Source organism: Malania oleifera, chromosome 9, assembly GCF_029873635.1.
Source record: "Malania oleifera isolate guangnan ecotype guangnan chromosome 9, ASM2987363v1, whole genome shotgun sequence".
Taxonomy (NCBI): Eukaryota; Viridiplantae; Streptophyta; class Magnoliopsida; order Santalales; family Ximeniaceae; genus Malania; species Malania oleifera.
In genome coordinates this window covers 9,713,806-9,733,458 of record NC_080425.1, presented here as the reverse complement: position 1 = coordinate 9,733,458, position 19,653 = coordinate 9,713,806, and the positions used below count along the sequence as shown (strand labels likewise).

At 39.1% G+C, this 19,653-nt stretch overlaps 1 protein-coding gene and 1 long non-coding RNA gene across 2 annotated transcripts; both read left to right on the top strand.

Annotated features, from left to right (window-relative positions):
• Positions 1 to 14,111: 14,111 nt before the first annotated feature.
• LOC131164352 (uncharacterized) lies at positions 14,112 to 19,217 on the top strand. The gene is made up of 2 exons (XR_009139252.1): positions 14,112 to 14,334; positions 19,031 to 19,217. It is a non-coding gene; the product is annotated as an uncharacterized LOC131164352 (long non-coding RNA).
• LOC131164351 (protein HAIKU1-like) lies at positions 14,327 to 16,300 on the top strand. The gene has a single exon (XM_058121477.1). The coding sequence runs from the start codon at positions 14,846 to 14,848 to the stop codon at positions 15,773 to 15,775; it is 930 nt and encodes a 309-aa protein (XP_057977460.1). The 5' UTR covers positions 14,327 to 14,845; the 3' UTR covers positions 15,776 to 16,300.
• Positions 19,218 to 19,653: the final 436 nt, after the last annotated feature.

Here is a 19,653-nt window from a genome sequence, read left to right as displayed (position 1 = left end):
ACGAATTGTTTCAAACTATATCGTATGTATATTGTTATGAAGTATGTAAAATGACACTGGTATGCCACACACTGATATAAACTGTTTTCTCCCTTACTGAGAGGTGTCTCAACCCGAATATATATTTAAATGTTTTCAAGTCCTTCGAGTAGCCGAAACTAGCATCCTAACATCCGGAAGCGAGGGGTGTTGTTTAGCTACTACTAGTGCCTGTTAGGTATAAGTTTTTGTAATCGGGTTGTTGTGATGGGTTTTGTTGACACCTGTAGTATGTATGGTATTCATAGATGTATATCCTTGTATATTGTAGACTCTAGTATGGTACAATTTTGTATAGAAAGATCGTATTCCGCTGCGTATTTTGATAAGTATGGACGTTTGTATGTATGTGTATAGGCCATCCATTCACCCCACGGGGTTGGACCCTCTTTGTATGTTGTATCATGTATGTTTTAATTGATACAAAGACAGGTTAGGTTACTTAAATTCACACTTGGGACCGACCTGAGGGTTCAGGGCGTGACAGCTTGGTATTAGAGCTAACCAGGTTGTTAGGTCTTGTAGACTTGGTTAGGAGTATTGATGTGTACATACCAGAGTATAGGATGTAGAAAATGGGTAGTGTTGGTCCAGGGTTGTTCTGTTGATAGATTGGGATATGTCGGCGGTATTCCGTGTTTTTCCTGGAATGACGATTCCAGTAAAGGCAGGGCAGACCATTAATAACTTTCGTGTCGGTGTGACGGGACAGGCTTAGACCTATGAGAGTAATAGTTGACATGATTAGATCTATGATTATGTTAACTACGTATGATATAGGAATTCTAACCGAGTCCTATTCTGTTTTCAGAATGGAGCCCAAGGATAACAACTTGGAAAGTGGCTCCGAGGAGACAGCAAGTGACGAGTCTCCTTCTGTGTCTCGTGGTTTGGCGAGACAGGTGATCCTAGAAATTGGGCGAAGTGTTAGGAGACGCGAGAGCTCTCGTATTGATATGGGGTGTACCATCGAGAGGTTCACACGCATGCACCCTCTGATATTTACGGGAGGACCTGATCCGATAGTGGCGGAGGACTGGATTGAGAAGACCAAGAGGATTCTGGGAGTCCTCCACTGCACTGAGAAGCAAAAGGTCTTGTATGCTACCTTCCAGTTGACCGGGGAGGCAGGACGATGGTGGACGGCAATGAGCCTGTTGGAGAGGCAAAGAGCTGATCCATCTGGTATGACGTGGGATCGTTTCAAAGAGGTATCTTTCAAGAGATACTTTTCGGTCTCCACTCGGGATGCGAAGGCTGATGAGTTTTTGGGCTTGGTACAAGGTACTTTGACGGTGCAAAACTATGCTACCAGATTTATCGAGTTGTCTCGATTCGCTCCTTACTTGGTTCCAAATGAGCACGAAAAGGCTCAGAGGTTCGAGAGGGGTCTGAGGAAAGACATCCGCCGTCTTGTGGGGATGCTGCAGATCCGTGAGTTCTCTGTTCTGGTGGATAAAGCCACTATAGTTGAGACCGACCTTCGGGGAGATGAGGTAGTGCAGGTTTAGGGAAAGAGGCCAATATCATCTGGTCCTCAGAGTGGTCCTCGGCAGAATCAGTGGAAGAAGAAGAGGAATTATAGCTCTAGTTATCAGCAAAACACCGAGCAGCCGAGTTTTCAAGGGGATCCATCCTCCGCACTGTGTGCTAAGTGCCGTAAATGGCACGAGGGCGAGTGTCAGCCATTCTGGAGTGTTTGCTACAACTATGGCAAGTCGGGCCACATAGCGAAGAGCTGCCAGGAACCGAGGAAGGATATGCCTGCATAGAGCCAAAATCATGGAAGTAATCAGGTGCCTCGGGTGAATTACCAAGCAACCACGGCTCCGGTGATAGTATATTCACTTACTCCAGCAGATGCGGAACACACTGGGAACGTGGTGACAGGTACCATGTTATTGCTTTTGAATAAAGCTGCTATGTTATTTGATTCGGGGGCAACCCATTCGTTCATATCTGTTAGTTTTGTGAAATTGTGTGGGGTTGAAACCGGTGTGATGAATGAGATGTTGTCTATAACTACACCGACTAAGAGTGTAACGATTTGTAGTAAGATGTTAGAAAACTGCCTAGTTGTGATTTAGGAGAGACTGCTACCAGTGAATCTTGTTGTATACGACATGTCGGGTTTCGACATCATACTGGGAATGGATTGATTGTTCTCCAATTATGCGGTGATTGATTGTCCAAAGAAGGTAGTAGTGTTCAGACCTCCTGGGAAGCAGGAGTATGAGTTCGTGGGATTGTGTGTGCGTTCGACGCCACAGATTCTATCGACTTTGCAGGCGAGGAGGTTACTTTTGGATGGTTGTCAGGGGTACCTAGCTTGCATGAAGGGACCGCCGCGGGATAAGTTGAGACTCGAGGACCTCAAAATTCTATCATTTTTTTTTTTTATATGTATACAGTAAACATTCCTACATAGCGAAAACATATATCATGAAACCATTTATATATAAACTGTACAATACCAGATTCTAGAACATACAGACTATACAAAAATGCCACTCCAGTATCATCTATCCCAAAAACATACACAATTTTGCCAAAAACTCACCCTATAACCAGGGTAACCAAACACTCTCTTTATTCGCGAGCCTGATCTGCTCGCCTATTTGGCTCACCTGAAAAATGTTAGAATAAAGGGGTGAGTCAACGCTCAGTAAGTGGAAATATGCTATTACTAGCGTGTGGCAACTAAGTTAAGAATACTTTTAAAATAATGACTGAACTGTAATGCAATAAATCATCTATAAATCATATCTTTCAAGCATATCTTTCTTTCTTTATTTAAAAAATATTGTATCATCTGTTTTCTACTTTTCATACTGGTAATATCATACTATACTGTAAAACTGTAAATATATAAATATCTATACTTTATCCCTGGGACTCTGTACGTCATGATAGGGTTGTGCGGCCCGTAGGCGGGACTCTATATGGTCGGCCCTCCAGATAGGTCATCATACTCTACACTACCTCAGCCCAGCCAAACTGCATCCTCTCCTAAGCTCGAGACTGGCTACTACCTCGTGGCCCCCTCAACCCAGTGTACTAGGGAGCTGCATACTCTCCGAGCACGGCTGACGGTACCCACATATTATCTGAGCTATGTGGTTGCACTCTATCTGTATCTAGCAATGGTACCGTGCTTTGTAATCTGTATCTGTCTGTGTAACTTCCCTCAGGGATCTGATACTATATACATATATACATATATATATATATATATATATATATATATATATATATATATATATATATATATACTCTTTTACTGTTTTCATCGTGTTTCCAAAATTACCATAACTCTGTCTTTCTGTACTGTAAACACTATATCTGTAGCATCTTGATGCTAACTCTGTATATCTATCTGTGTATTCTGTATATATACTCTGTTTGTGTTCTGTATGTTATGGTAATAGGAAAAACATGATATGTTATAACACTATATATATGTATATACTGTTTTGTAATAAACTGCAATATAAAATACTGATCTGAGTATCTATATACATGTATTTGGATATATGTATATAACCGTTTCATGAACTATTCATATAAAACTATATATGCATGTACATTTCTCCGCGAATATAAATCTATCTTTGTATAATCTCATATGCTGGAAAACCATATCAAATGTATATACTATCTATATCTTTGTATTTAGTACAATATGATGTTTCATAACAACTGTATAAATTCATTCTTCACATGAAAAGTCTACTTAGGCCACACAAACATTTATGCTCATTTTCTATAAAAACTGTATAATAGGATGACATAAAAATATGCTTATGAAATCTCTATTAACTCTATTAAAACTCCTAGCATAGCATATTTCCCTTACCTCAACTTTGAAAAGCCCCTATAAAAATCTGGCTCTATGCCCGCAGCATTCCTAGATCAACTTCCTGAAAACACAATAGCCCAAAACAAAATATTATTATTTTTCTGCCTACATTATTTCTTATAACTGCCATAAAGTCAAAAACTCAATAAAAGACCTTACCCAGAATTTGGGATGAAATCCAACTTCGTTTTCTTGACGATCCACTTCGGCAAACTTGTAGGGAATTTCACCAGGAGCATCGTGGTAGCCTCGGATCATCGATCCGGCGACTGGTGGGGCTGAAAACAAAAAGAGAAGGGAGAGAAAGTCGTAGGGAGAGAGAGAGAGGAGAGAGAGAGAGAGACCTTTTTAAAATGAAATGAATCCCGAATTCCGTTTATATATATATCAAGGGATTTCATCGACGAGACCCTGTATTCGCCGACAAGTCCTACACAAATTTCATCAACGAGACCCTGTATTCATCGATGAAATTCAGGCTGCCTCAGAACCCCTCTCGGTATTTTCTCGTCGACAAAGCCTTGTGTTCGTCGATGAAATTCTGAAGGCCTTCGTTGATGAAACCCTGTGTTCGTCAACGAAGCTTGGCAATTTCCCTAAAATTATTTTTATTTAATATTATTTCCAAAAATGCAATGTCGTCGATGAACGCTCGACGAAATCTACAGCCTCCTTCTGTTTCTGTATCTATTTTCCTCTCTCTTTAATATTTGAATATGAATATTTTCTGGTTCGTTACATGGAGTTTGCTAGTAAGTTGCTTCCTAGTAAGGCACCGATCTCTTAAGTTCTGTACTAGATGGCTCTAGCAGAACTACAGGAGTTGAAGGAGCAGTTGCAGGAATTACTAGACAGGGGATTCATTCGACCTAGTGTTTCGCCCTAGGGAGCTCCAGTATTATTCGTAAAGAAGAAGGATGGGTCGATGCGTATGTGCATTGACTACCGTGAGATCAACAAAGTGACGGTGAAGAACCGTTACCCCTTGCCTCATATAGATGATCTCTTTGACTAGCTGCAGGGAACGCAGGTCTTTTCGAAGATTGACCTACGGTCAGGGTACCATTAGGTAAAGGTTAGATCTGAGGATGTAGCAAAGACGGCTTTCTGAACTAGATATGGCCACTATGAATTCTTGGTTATGCTGTTTGGGTTAACCAATGTGCCAGCAGTGTTCATGGATCTTATGAACAAGGTATTCCATAAATACCTGGACCAGTTCGTAGTGGTGTTCATCGACGATATTCTGGTATATTTGAAGAGTTCAAAAGAGCATGAGTACCATTTGAGGTTGGTACTACAAATTCTACGGGATAAGAAATTGTATGCTAAGGTGAAAAAATGTGAGTTCTGGTTAAATCAGGTAGCGTTCTTAGGTTATGTGGTGTCTAGGGGTGGTATCTCCGTTGATCCCAGTAAGATCGAAGCTGTGGTCGACTGGACTAGATCGAAGAGTGTGTAGGAGGTTCACAGTTTTCTAGGGCTAGCGGGTTACTATCGTTGGTTCGTGGAAGGATTCTCTAAGTTGTCTAGACCTCTGACACGATTGACTAAGAAGGGAGTGAAGTTTGACTGAACTAGTGATTGCGAGCAGTGCTTTCTCAAATTGAAGCACCGACTGGTTACGAATCTAGTATTGACCATTCCTTCGGGGGATGGAAGTTTTGTGATCTATAGCGACGCGACTCTGAAAGGTTTGGAATGTGTGCTTATGCAATAGGGTAGGGTGCTAGCTTATGCTTCTCAGCAACTTAAGGAGTATGAGAAGAATTACCTTACACATGACTTAGAGTTAGCTGTTTTAGTTTATGCCTTGAAGATCTGGCGACACTACCTGTACGATGTTCAGTATGAGATTTTCACTGACCACAAACACCTTAGGTACTTTTTCACGCAGAAGGAGCTGAATATGAGTCAAAGGCAGTGGCTAGAGTTGATTAAGGACTACGATTGAACGATCAGTTATCACCTGAGGAAGGCTAATGTGGTAGCAAATGCGTTGAGTCTAAAGTCAGAGCATGCAGCAATAACTGCAGTTGTAGTTCAGCATCATGTCAGACGAGATCTGGAAAGCCTTGGCGTGGTGTTGGTATCTGGTGATCATCAAGCTTTCATTACTAGCTTGGTGATCCAACCGACCCTGTTTGAGCGTATTAAAGCCGCACAGGCTAATGAAGCAGAGTTAGCTGAGATTGTAGAGAAGGTGCAGCAGGATTTGGCTGCAGATTTTAACATCTCTGACAGAGGTGTATTGAGATTTAGGACCAGGATATGTGTTCCAAGCGACAATGAGATCAGATGGACGATTCCAGAAGAAGCGCATTGTTCTTTGTATACGGTACATCCGGGTAGTACGAAGATGTATCGGGATTTGCGCGAGTCCTTCTGGTGGAGTGGTATGAAGAGGGATATTGGCCAGTTTTTGGAGCAGTGTCTGACGTGTCAGCAAGTGAAGGCTGAACATTAGAGGCCAGCAGGGCCGTTGCAGCCTTTACCTATTCCGGTATGGAAATGGGAACATATTTCCATGGACTTTGTTACTGGATTACCGCCAGCGCTTCACGGGTAGAATGCTATTTGGGTAATTGTGGATAGGTTGACAAAATCTGTTCACTTTGTACCGACGAAAGTTAGCTACCCTTTGAGTAGGCTAGCTGATATGTACGTGCATGAGATTGTGAGAATGCACGGAGTACCGGTGTCCATTGTTTTAGATCGGGATCCAAGGTTTACTTCTCGATTTTGGAAGAGTTTGCAGGAAGCATTAGGGACGAAGCTTACTTTTAGTACAGCGTTCCACCCCCAGACTGATGGACAGTCGGAGAGGACAATATAGACCTTGGAGGATATGTTACGGGCTTGTGTATTGGACTTTGGTGGTAGTTGGATTCAGTTCCTACCACTAATGGAGTTTGCCTATAACAATAGCTTCCAAGCCAGTATAGGGATGACACCGTTCAAGGCTTTGTATGGTCGGAGGTGTCGATCTCCTTTGTATTGGGATGAGGTTGGTGAATGTCAGGTTCTAGGACCTGAACTTGTGCAGAAGGCGTCTGAGAAGATAGGTTTAATTCGGGAGAGGATTAGATCGGCTCAGAGTCGGCAGAAGAGTTACGCGGATGTTTACCGCCATGAGTTGGAGTTCAAGGTAGGGGTAAAGTATTCCTTAGAATCGCTCCGATGGAGGGAGTGATGAGATTCGGAAGGAAGGGCAAGTTGAGTCCGAGGTATATCGGACCATTTGAGGTCATTAAGTTAGTGGGTCCGGTTGCCTACAGAGTTGCACTACCCCCAGCACTCTTAAGGGTCCACGATGTGTTTCACGTATCCATGCTAAGAAGGTACGTGTTGGACCCATCTCATGTTATTAGTTATGATGAGTTGGAAGTCAAGGATACTTTAGCGTATGAGGAGATACCTGTTCAAGTTCTGGACCGTAAAGTTCAAAAGCTTTGTACTAAAGAAATATCATCTGTGAAGGTATTGTGGCGAAACCACAAGGTTGAGGAAGCTTCTTGGGAACTGGAAATGAAAATAAGCCAGAAGTATCCGCAGTTGTTCTGAGTAGTACTTGGATAACAGGGTGGTATGAGTATGTATGTATGTATGTAAACCTCTGTTATCGTATTGTATTTAGTGGTTAGTCTTTGGGAGAGTCATGTTGTATTGTGAGCTTCCGAGACCGTGTATGTATGTAACCACGGTATTCCTCTATCATAAGTGAGGGTATGTATGTGTATGTATCATAACGGGGCTGTGTATAAATGGCCGCAGTATCCTCTAGAGTATGTATGTATGTATGTATCCTAATGGGGCTGCGTATAAATAGCTGTCATATTCTCTAAAGTTTGTATGTTTGTATCGTGACGGTTTGGTTTTGCTTTAGAGTAAGTATGTATGTAGTAGTATGAATGTGTTTGTAATAAGAGATTATAAAATTTTGAGGACGAAATTTTTGTAAGGAGGGGAGATTGTAAGAACCCAAACCGTGAGATGTGGGTTTATTACGTAAAAGAGGGGTAAGAATGGAATTCTGAAGACTTCGTTGATGAGGCCATAATTCGTCGACGAAGGTAGAAGGCTTCTCGTCGATGAAATTCAGAGGTTCGTCGACGAGAAAAAGCCAAGAGGTCTAGAAAGTTGGAAATATCAAGATTCGTTGACGAAATCGCTGTCTCATTGATGAAATTTCTGAAGACCTCGTCGACGAGGATGTCATCTCGTCGACAAAATCCCCCAAGTCAAAGGTCTTTATAAGGATATTTTGGGGTTGCTTTGGGGCTAAGTTTCCCAAACACACTCTCTCTCTCCCTCTAGAACTCTCCCTATACTCTCTCTCTCTCTAGTTTTGTTTGCCGATAGTTTCTTGGTTCGTAAATCCAATGATACCCTGAGGATCAGTGAAGGATTCTTTACGTTTCTAGCGGATTAGAATCTTGTTTCGGAGGATTTCGGGTTTCGAGCTAAAATCGAAGTAAGGCTCGATTTTTGTTTCTAATTCAGTATATGTGTGGTAGTATGGATTGTAAGCATGTACTGTACTGTGGTTTTTAGGTTTTGGAGTCTCGGTTCATAGTTTTGAGGACCGTAAAGTTCGTAGTTGGAATTCGGGTTAAGGTAAAGGGATTCTGTTTATATCAGTCCATTTTCGAAATTAGGATCGGTAAGCCTGTAGGTTAAGATCATATGTATGTTTTGGTAACTTATTTAGGGAAATCTATTGGGTAAAAATGCGGGATTTTCGAGTTACATTTTTTGAAAAAATTGGGGATTTCGAGTATTATCTCTACTTTGTTTAGAAAACTGTTGGTTATGTTGAAACTGTATTATTGAGGTGACCGTAATCCATATTTGCATAAACTGTATACTTGAAATTGTAAATGATATGATTTACCATAAACCAAATAAGTGTGGTATGTATGGTTGTATGATTTTGTTCTAGGTATTTGTAAAACAGTTATGTGGCAACTAATTACCATATGCTGAAATGTATAGGAACGTGAGATCTAAAATGATTCCAGGGATTTTGTAAAACAGCCATGTATCGGTTAACTACCGTGGGCGAGAGTGGCCGACTCTATATCCAGGGCGTGAAATATTACCAGTATGTTCCGGCTGGTCACCGAAGGGTGTGTTCTACACCGTATGTAGCAATGTAATCACCGTGGGCCTAGGTCGTCGCATCGTAGTTGTGCATGCGGCAATGTAATCGTTGTGAGACTAGGTGACCTTGTGTAGTTGTGTATATAGCAATGTAATCACTATTGGGCCTGATTCGTCGCTTCGTAGTTGTGCGTGTAGTAATGTAATCGCTATGAGACTAAGTGACCTTGTGTAGTTGTGTATGTAGCAATGTAATCACTATTGGGCCTGAGTTGTCACATTGTAGTTGCGTATGTAGCAATGTAATCAATGTGAGATTAGGTGACCTTGTGTAGTTGCCTATGTAGCAATGTAATCACTATTGGGCCTGAGTTGTCGCATTGTAGTTGCGTATGTAGCAATGTAATCGATGTGAGACTAGGTGACCTTGTGTAGTTGCGTATGGAGCAATGTAATCACTATTGGGCCTTGATCGTCGTAGTTGCGTATGTAGTAATGTAATCGCTGTGAGATGGGGTGACCTAGTGTAGTTGCGAATTAGTGTGACGACACTGACCGTATGTATGTATGTATGTATATTTTGGGTATCGTATGAACTAGAATGGTTTTTGTGAAAAATACTAGAACTGTATGTATTTGTATGAAACTGTACGAATTGTTTCAAACTGTATCGTATGTATAGTGTTATGAAGTATGTAAAATGACACTGATATGCCACACACTGATATAAACTGTTTTCTCCCTTACTGAGAGGTGCCTCACCCTGAATATATATTTAAATGTTTTCAGGTCTTTCGAGTAGCCGAAACTAGCATCTTAGCATCCGGAAGCGAGGGATGTTGTTTAGCTACTACTAGTGCCTGTTAGGTATGAGTTTTTGTAATCGGGTTGTCGTGATGGGTTTTGTTGACGCCTGTAGTATGTATGGTATTCATAGGGATGTATATCCTTGTATATTGTAGACTCTGGTATGGTACACTTTTTGTATAGAAAGACCATATTCCGCTGTGTATTTTGATGAGTATAGACATTTGTATGTATGTATATAGGGCATCCATTCACCCCACGGGGTTGGACCCTCTTTGTATATGGTATCATGTATGTTTTAATTGATACAGAGACGAGTTAGGTTACTTAAATTCACACCTGGGACCCACTTGCGGGCTCGAGGCGTGACATTTCATGACTCTATTTGATCCACATGAAGAGGTCTTGCGGATTCCTCTAACCTTTCTCTTTTACTGTCTTTATTTTTCATTTCTTTTTTTCATTTTATTTGTTCTTATTTGCACCTTTCTTTTCTTTTTCTACTGTGTTTGTTGGTTTTGACTCTCTGTTGCTTTGTTTTTTTTTTTTTTTTCTATTGGTTTGTTTCCCCCGTGCATATCTTTTCCATTTCCCCTATGCTTTCACATTAAGGACAATGTTTCATTTTAGTTGGGGGGAGATAATTTGCATGTGTAATTGTGTGCTTCTATGTGATAGAATTTCACTGTGAAAATTGCATATGATGTTTGCAAGTTAGTTAGGTCCATCTTTTAGAAAATACTGGTATTGAGCTCAGAGCATTCTAAATTCCTTATTTGTGAGCGTTACATGCCAATTTTTTTTCTTTCTCGTTTTGAGAATATGGAACATGTAGGATGTAGTGCAAATCAGAGTTTGAATTAAAAGAGAATTTTATCCATTTCACTTAGTTTCAACCAAGGGAAGGATGTTGAGAGTCTTGCTATACACACTACACAAGTTAGAAGATTTCGAAAGACTACCTTAGATCATTTTTGGTTGATATACACTTCAATTGTTTGGGACTCTAATGAACAATATCCTAATGACTTAGAAAAAAAAAGAGAAAAAGAAAAAAGCTTGAAGCAGATGAAAATAAGAAGCAAGTTAGGGATCAATTGCAAAAAGAAAAGAAAAAAAAAAGAATGAAAAGAGGGGAACAATTGTGTATTGGAAAGGGCTACCTATTGCCAGGGTCCTAACTAAACAAAAAGTAGGTACCTTTTAAAGTGTAGTAGCATGAAAGCCACCTTTGTACATTCATGCACTGGAAATGGCTACCTATTACTGGAATCCTAACTAATTAAGAAAGTGGGTGCCTTTTAAAGTGTAATAATGTGAAAGCCGCTAGTACAATGGTTTTGAATTAGAGTAAGACCATGGGGTTGTCTTAGATTAATTAGTGTGTTTGAAACCGTTAATGTTTGCTGGTAGTCAATCTTGGAATTCTGATCCTCTCTTGTATACATGAGCTTGTTACACTCCAATATCTTGATTGTTTTACTAAATGGTGTATAAATCTCTCAGCTGATACTTAACTTGTGTTAATATGTTTCTTGTGTTCCTAAACTCATTAAGCACTTTTATGGCATGCGGTTTTCATGAGTATTGGAATTAGGCTTGCTACTCTCGTAGTCTGATTGCATTCACGTTATTTGCTAGGGACTAACAAAACGTTAGTTGAGGGGTGTGATTACGCGTCAAAGTTTCGTAATTAGGCATTTAAAATTGTGCATTAAAGATTATAATTTTAATTAAATGTCAGATTATGTTTAATATTTTAATTGTGAGCTCATTTGATAAATTTTAAGATAATTATCCCATTTTTGTCGCAAACTTACGTATAATCATGTTTAATTATTGCAGGATGAGTTTCAGAGGTTAAAGGAGCACCAATGCATGCATGCATTTAATGTGGGTTGTCGTGTGAGCTTGTGAGAAGCTGAAGGTCGTGTGCATGTGTTAATGAAGCTGCAAAGCATTTAAGTTTCTGAGTTTGAAGTCATTCATGCATAAATAAAATTAAATGAGAGCAGCTCGTGTTAATGTGGACTATATTTGGAAGTCAACCATGTGTTAATAAAAGAAAAAAAATGAATAAAGGCCTATAAGCTGGGCATGAAGGGCAACAGCATGGAAGACTGTGGGCTGGCTGAAAAACAAAAGGGAGATAGCTAGGCTTCTGTGTGTGCGTGAGTGGGCTTTGAAGCCCATGCAAACAACATGCCAAGTTGGGAGAGCTGCCACACGATCGGGCCATGCAAATGGGGCGTTGGAACCGGCCTAGGAAGGTTTCAAGATAAAATGTATGTCTGGGCTTTGAAAAGAGAAGGAGAGCATTCAATGAAAAAAGAAACTTGAAGGCCCATGGCTGATGTGACCCGGCCATGCAAAATGTGTGGGAGCTAGGTAGGTTTCATTGAACAAAAGGGGTTTAAAAAGAAAAGAGGGCAACAGGGTTTAAAAAAAAAGGTAGCTAGGGTTGCTTCAGGGGGTTGGCGGGTGGTTCTTCTTTGGCAGCGTCACAGCTGGTTTTCTCCTAGGGTCTCAAGTAGCTCTCCACACGACTTGCTCATCTCTCTCTCTCTCTCTCTCTCTCTCTCTCTCTCTCTCTCTTTCTCTCTCTCTCCCTCTCCCTCTCCCTCTTTCTTTAATTTATTAGTTTAGTTTGATTGTATTTCACTTCATTGTCATTTGAAATAAATAATTTAAGTTTAGTTTGACTATAGCATTAAATATTCATAGCTAAAGTTATTATTATCTTTTACAACACAGGTACAAAACCCAGCTGCTCACCAAGAGCTTACAACCACGTTATTCACCAAGAATCACCTTTACGAAAGCTCACCAAGAACCTTCAAGAATCACACTCAACAAAGAATGTAGAGATTACAAGATGGTGCTCCTTCTTGAGTTGATGATACAAATGAAACCTCACACTACTCTTTTTCAGCAATTGATATTTAACTAAGAATAAACAGCAAAAGAGCTTGTGCAAGTGAGGGCTAGAATGAATGTTTTACTAATTATCTCAACAACTAAAATGCATCAATCAATCTATATTAAATGAATGCTAAAGGGCTGTATGTATAGCCAAAGGGGACGTACTAGCCGTTGGACATTTATTGAGGCAAGACAAAACAAGAACTATTCGTTTTAAACTCATTTTATGTAGTCTACCTCAGCCAGAAATCGTCGAAGGTTTTCTTTAGCTTTTCCAAACCGTTGACGGTTTTTTGTAGAACGACCAAGTAATGAACCAAATCGTGGACAATTTTCTGTGCTCTTCCCTAACCATCGACGGTTTTCTGTAGGTCAGGCCCTGTTCCAGAAAACCATCTAAGCACCTAATTTGTTCCATATTCGTTTGGGTGCATAACAAAATAGGGACCAAGTTTATGAGATATTAAAACCTTGAATTTGTTAAAGACTAGTCCTTATAAAATTTAGTTTAAGTATAAGATATCTTGTAAAAATATGATTAAATGCTTATTAAGTTTGTTAAAAGATATCTTATGAACTAACATGCAGATGCACTTGCTCAACTCTTACTAAGTATTCTTACAAATATCATGCAACAAGAGTTACAGGAATGTCCTATCTCACACACATCCCATTATACATATATAATGTCATAAGGTCTTCGGTAGGTTGTGTTTTGAGTATTCCTTATGTATGCTTTTACTTATTACTTCATCAGGGTTCGTCTGATCCTTATGTTTACTTTAATATCCACCTGTTTATCTGAACTGAATTTGAGGAAAAATATTAACTAACCCAAGAATCACTAATGGGTTGTTATCATCAAAATAAACTTGAATGAAGAATTTTAGCCACTAGGGCTAGCATTAAATATATGAAGAATTTCATTCCATTGGCATCAATAATTTTATATTCATTCTGTTTGAGTTTGACACTCTTATATACTAAACACATTATTATTGTTTGATGCTTCTCATTATCAATAGCACATTAGATTTATCAAGGTAATGTTTGTGGTACTAAATATCGGGTCTTCCAAAGAAATTATCGTCCAATTAGTGGAGGCAAATGTATTATAAAAAATAATTATTAAGAAAGAAGAAGAAGAAGAGGAGGAAAGGGGGGAATAGGGCAAAGGCACCACAAAATGTGGGCGTTGATTCCGTTGCATTTGAGATATGACTGGGTGAAGCCTCTCGGCTCGCCCCCACGTTGGACGGAATAACGTCAGCCGCTAGTCACTGTGTGTGGGACCCTACACCGATATCTTCCTGCCGCCCCACCCCCAATCCATTGGACTCCAGAACACCAGATCTCTCCCTCCCCACCACCCCCACCCCCACCCATCGTTCATTACCGTGTGGACTCCTGCGCACGTTAGCCGCTGCTCGAAGCCCTGCGTGACCTTTCGTCGTCTGCGTCTTCCGTCTCCTCCATTTTCAAACTTCAACCTCCTTTTATAGAGAGAGAAGAACGTGGTGACAGTGAGAGAGATAGAGATAGAGATAGAGATATAGGCACGAAGAAGAGAAGATTGACTCGGACTCGTAAACGCAAGTCATGGCGTAATCTTCTAACTTGTTCGTATTTCCTTCTTCTTTTGCTTTTCATTTAGTCTGTGTTTTGCTGGTTAGAGCGTGTGAAAGAAGAGAAAAGTATTGGGTTTTCTCTTTTGTGAATCCTAAAGGGGCCTTGGATCGTCTAGATTTACTAGTTCGGTTTTTGCGTGAAGAATCCGTCTGTGAGATTCAGATTGTTCTTTGATCAAAGAAAAAGTTTTTCTGTGAGATTTGTGATGGTTTTGGAGCTTGTTCGATTTGGGTTTTTTCGGGTTGGCAAGGAAAAGAGTATGGCTTGTTCTTCTTGAATTTCACTCTTAGGGTTTGGTTTTGGTGCTTTTGTTCGTTGGATATCGCTTCTTTATTTCGATCGTTTTGAAAGGTAATTTCTGTTTGAGCTCGAAAATTGAAGTTCTGCCTATCATTTTGAAGCTTTGGGATGGTTTGACTTAATGGGCGTCTTATAAAACTGCAACTTGTGATTGTTTTTTAGTAAGTTTTGTTTGGGGATATCAAAATGGATAACTCGAACACGTCCAAGAATAGGCATAATGATCATTTGGGTGTGAACAAGATTGGAAAGAACATAAGGAAGAGTCCTTTGCACCAGCCCAATTTTGGTAATACTGCTAGGCAGCAGCCTCAGCCTCAGGTTTACAATATTAGTAAGAACGATTTTCGGAGCATTGTCCAACAATTGACAGGTTCCCCTTCGCAAGAACCCCTGCCCAGACCTCCTCATAATCCACCCAAGCCACCGAGTATGCGGTTACAAAAGATCCGGCCTCCTCCGTTAACGCCCATCAACCGACCCCACATTCACCCTCCACCCCAAGCCCTTGGCCCGGCAATGGCACCACGTCCAGCTCCAGAGCCAGCTCCTTACAATAGCCTAGTTAGGCCTGCTCAATTTGGCCAACCATCACCAGCATCATTGCCATTAGCACCAGGGGATCTGGTTTGGTCAAATACAGCCGAGTCACCTATTTCGGCTTATATGCGTTACCTTCAAAGTTCGATTATAGATTCAGGGCCAAGGCAAGGCCCCCCAGCTCATGCTCAACCTCATCCTCACTCACTGCCGCAATTTCCTGGTCAAATTCATGCTCAGCCACCATCATCTGGTCTACTTCCTAACCCATCTGTTCCCCCTTTCCCTTCTCCTCGAATGAGCAGTCCTGCTCTTTTACCCTCTCCAACTTCTCAGTTCCTTTTGCCATCCCCTACTGGTTTCCCGAATATGCTGTCTCCACGGTCCCCTTATCCATTGCTTTCTCCTGGGTATCAGTTTCCTCCACCTCTAACCCCTAATTTTGCATTTTCACCTGCAGCACATTCGGGAATTTTAGGTCCTGGGCCTCAGCCTCCCCCATCTCCTGGGGCCTATTTCCCCTTATCTCCTTCAGGATTTTTCCCTATTGCAAGTCCAAGGTGGAGGGATCAATAGCGCTAAATACTGGGGGCTATAGGCCAAGATGGAGGTGTCAATAGTCCTGTTCGAGATGCACGGCTGTTACACATTCATTGGTTCCATGCTTGTGTGTTGGGAGTTTCTTATGTTGACTAATACCCTTCAGATAGGAGTTTCTTTTGTGAAAAATGTAGTGTACACTGGTGCTGTAAGAAGTCACATAGAGGTTTTGTAGCACTTCTTTCTTCCCCCTCCTTTTTTCTCTTTTCTTTTGATATTTCTTTTGTGGCTAGTTTTGAGAGATGGATTCTGTAGCAGCTGCAACCTGTTTATTTTCTTGGACAAGTTTACTGATGGCTGATTCACTGAAAGATTGGAAACTCAACTGGATACCACAACAGAGTTGTAGCATGAAAGCAGAGCTGTAACATGAGAAGAGGGGTTAGGATTACAGACTTCAAAATTTGTTCTGTAGACTAGCTAGTGGAAGAGTGTAATTTTGTAATATTGTGGATCAAATCTTAAATATTTTCATTTTAAATTCTTCAACAGTTAACTGAATTCTTATGGTGATTGTTCCATTTTGTTGTATTTATTTTTTTTTTTTTTCAAAAAATCAGTTCCATGTTATGCATTGTAATATTAAACCATCTCAAATATCAAAAGAAAAGAATTTTTATTGTCCATTTAGATGCAGTATGTAATGAGTATATTTACTTGCTCCATCAATGGTGTTTTACAGTGGTTAATGATGCATTTTTTGTGTTTGCTTGCTGTAAAATGGAACAGTTATGTTGTATCATGGTATTATGGATCAAACCTTGAAAAGTTAAGTGTAAATTTTTCTGCAGTTGCCCAGCATATGAAAGGAACTCTTAGCGTTTTGAGCCTTATTTTCATTGTTTCATGCATGTTTATACCCTTCTCAAGGAATTCTATGTTATGTTTGTTTAATTTCTTTCAGATGTTATGCTGTTTTCTTCATAGGATAATCTTTTATTCTCCTTTTGTGCATTCTTTCCTTTTTAATGAAGTATCTTCTTTTTAATAAAAGAAAAAAAAAAATCTTTCAGCTGCTGTTAAGTATTATTAGCTTCATGATGTTTTTAATGATGATTTTTTTATTGTTTGGTTGCTGACAAAAATAGAACAATTATGTTGTTTATTAGCTTAGATTGTATGTGTATCAGTGTATGCGTATTATCTGAGTATAATATTTGCTGTGCTATATGTTGTTGTAGAAATAAAAGATTAAAAATATATTTTAGTTCTGGAAGCAACTTTTTTGTTTTTTTTTCCAATTTACATTTTTTTTAGACAAAAAAAGGGAGATTATATTATACTTAAAACCCTTTTCTTGATTTCGCACATTGGGCTTCTACTTTAGACTATGCAAGCTAAGGTTGGACACCCTCCCTATCAGCACACATGTGAACCTAATAGTTACATATTTTAAGAACTTACCTGACTGACTTAAACCCCAAAACTTGTTGCCCTGAAGCCAGGACGAACACTGCCCTGGCAGCAGTTGAGGGGAAAGCTCCATGTTTGCATTTATTTTTATTTGCTGTCAATGTCTTAAATAGTAGGCGCAAGTGCTATGTATGGGTATGTTGGGAACATACTCAACATAATTAGAATCATACAATTCAAGATTTGAATTGTGTGTACCATTCGTTTCAATTCCACAAACAAATTGATTTGAGTCTTATTGTTGAATCGAAACAACTGAATCATTGCTAACTTGATCACTTGAATAAAACTAAGCAATCTGAATTTACCAATTCACATATTTCTGTGCCTATTGGATCCAGTTGGACATGACTGGTTGGGGAAAAAAGCCTTCTTCACTATTTTTTGAAGTGATTTCTTTCCATTCCTCCCTCTACATGTCTTTAAAGAGGAGAAAACAGAATGTTAGACTTCCGATTGGAAACGTAGTTGGGGTATATAATAGTTGGGGTATATAATCTTAGGCCTTCTGTTGCCTTCACAGAATCAATTTTCACTCTTGGAGTTGTAGATTGTTCGGCCATTGAGAAGAAGGGGCTGACCCTGGTTGGCTAACATGAAATTGGTGTTTGGTTGTGTTCTCAAGGTTCAAAGGTTGTTTTTTGTTAATTTTTTGGATTCATTGTCAGTTTTGTCTTAGTTTTTTCTTTACTTTTTCTTTCTTTTTAGTTAGAGAAAAGACCAAAAGTGTTGTGTTTTTTTTTTATTCTTTCTCAATCATTCCTTTAAACATCATAAAGTTAAGTGTTTCATTAATTTTTCTTTACTCTTTTGTATTTTATCCTGATTTGTTATGTTAAAAGGAGGAGATGTTTTTCTGTGGTTTTATGGCCTAGATTATGACAGACTCATATGCTTGAGTGGTAGATTTTGTATACCTCAATTACAATTCAAGACTATTAACTCAAAAAATAAGTGTGGAACTTTTATGATTTATTATGTTCTTTTTGTGCTAATAGAATAATGGTGTATATATATATATATGGATAAGGTAATAGTGCATATTACATTACATCTCCAGTCTATTCTATTTAATTAATTTATCACATACTTATCATACTATGTGATCTACTAATCAACTTATTTTTTCATATGATTAATGAATGATTTGTTATATTCACAATCGTAAAATATATATTTACAATCATAAAAAATTCTGAAGTTAAAAAGAAAATAGAATTTTTTTGAACTTGAGAATTTTTCTGTCTACGGTATTTAATATAAAACTTTTAATCCTTATTGAAAAATATTAGTAGGTTGAAGGATCCAAAATACATTAAAAATCTTATTAGGAAGCATTAAGGGCTTAAAAATGCAAACTTTACTCAGACAAGGTTGTGCATGCTTGAAAAAAAGGTCACAGCTTCTACCCTCACTTTGGTTGTGTAACATCTGCTACACCTGCTCTTGTATGTTGCAACATCCATTACCATAAACCTTGTTTGCAATACTATGCTGTGTTTGAATCTCGGAGCCAGTGTTGGATTTGTAGGGTAATGCCTCTCTATCTGATCACGTGATGTGTTGGGGACGAGTGCACTTACGTACAGTTTGCCTTTAGTTCCTGTATAAAATTTTTAGCGTTCTTCACAGCTAGCAACGAGATGAAAGCTCATAGCTTGCATCTCTTTATTTGTTTATTTTTTAACACTTATACGTCTTAGGATCTCATGGCTAGGGTGGAATTTACAGGCACTGCTCACTGTCTTTCTTTTCATGTTAACTTTTCAAGTAGTAATAACTTTCTCATTTACTTGAAAAATGGTTGTGTTACTGTAGTGAGACGAGATTAAAGGTTCCAGGCAGATAGCTAAGCACGGCATCTGTAAGATCCTTTGCTAGCTTAGGTGGTGAATTATGTTCAGAGTTTGTTTGAAATGGTGGAACCTATATCCTGTGTAACTTAATCCTTTGCTATCTTATATATATCATTGTAAGTATCTGCTACAAGTACTATGCCTTTGCCATCCGTGTAATATTCTAGATGGTTGTTTTTTATATTATCAATTGAATATTTTTTCATGTAGTGAATTGCCTTTTGTTTTACCCCCTTCTTCTTCTTTTGTGGGCTTTATACTTGAATTTTAATTTAATTTTCATAATTGTTGATTCTTCAAGTGAATTACGTTTTATTTACAGATGGGCCTTATACTTCAATTTTTCACCTTCATGGGGATTTATATTGAATTTTAATGTGTTTCACAACCTTTGATTATTTTTTATGGTTATCTGTTGTGTGGGCTGGGTGGGAGATGGTATGACTATTATGATATCTACAAAGCTCTCAACTTGTTATGTCTGAAATTATTTACTACTTTCTGTTTTGCCTCAAACAATGACAGCACAGTTAGCTATAGCATGAGGTTTTGTTAGATCACAGTGATGTTTTAAACCCTGGTTTT

Bases quoted from the DNA above. Each gene is read 5' to 3' on its own strand.
- LOC131164351 (XM_058121477.1), top strand. From the start codon at position 14,846: ATGGATAACTCGAACACGTCCAAGAATAGGCATAATGATCATTTGGGT.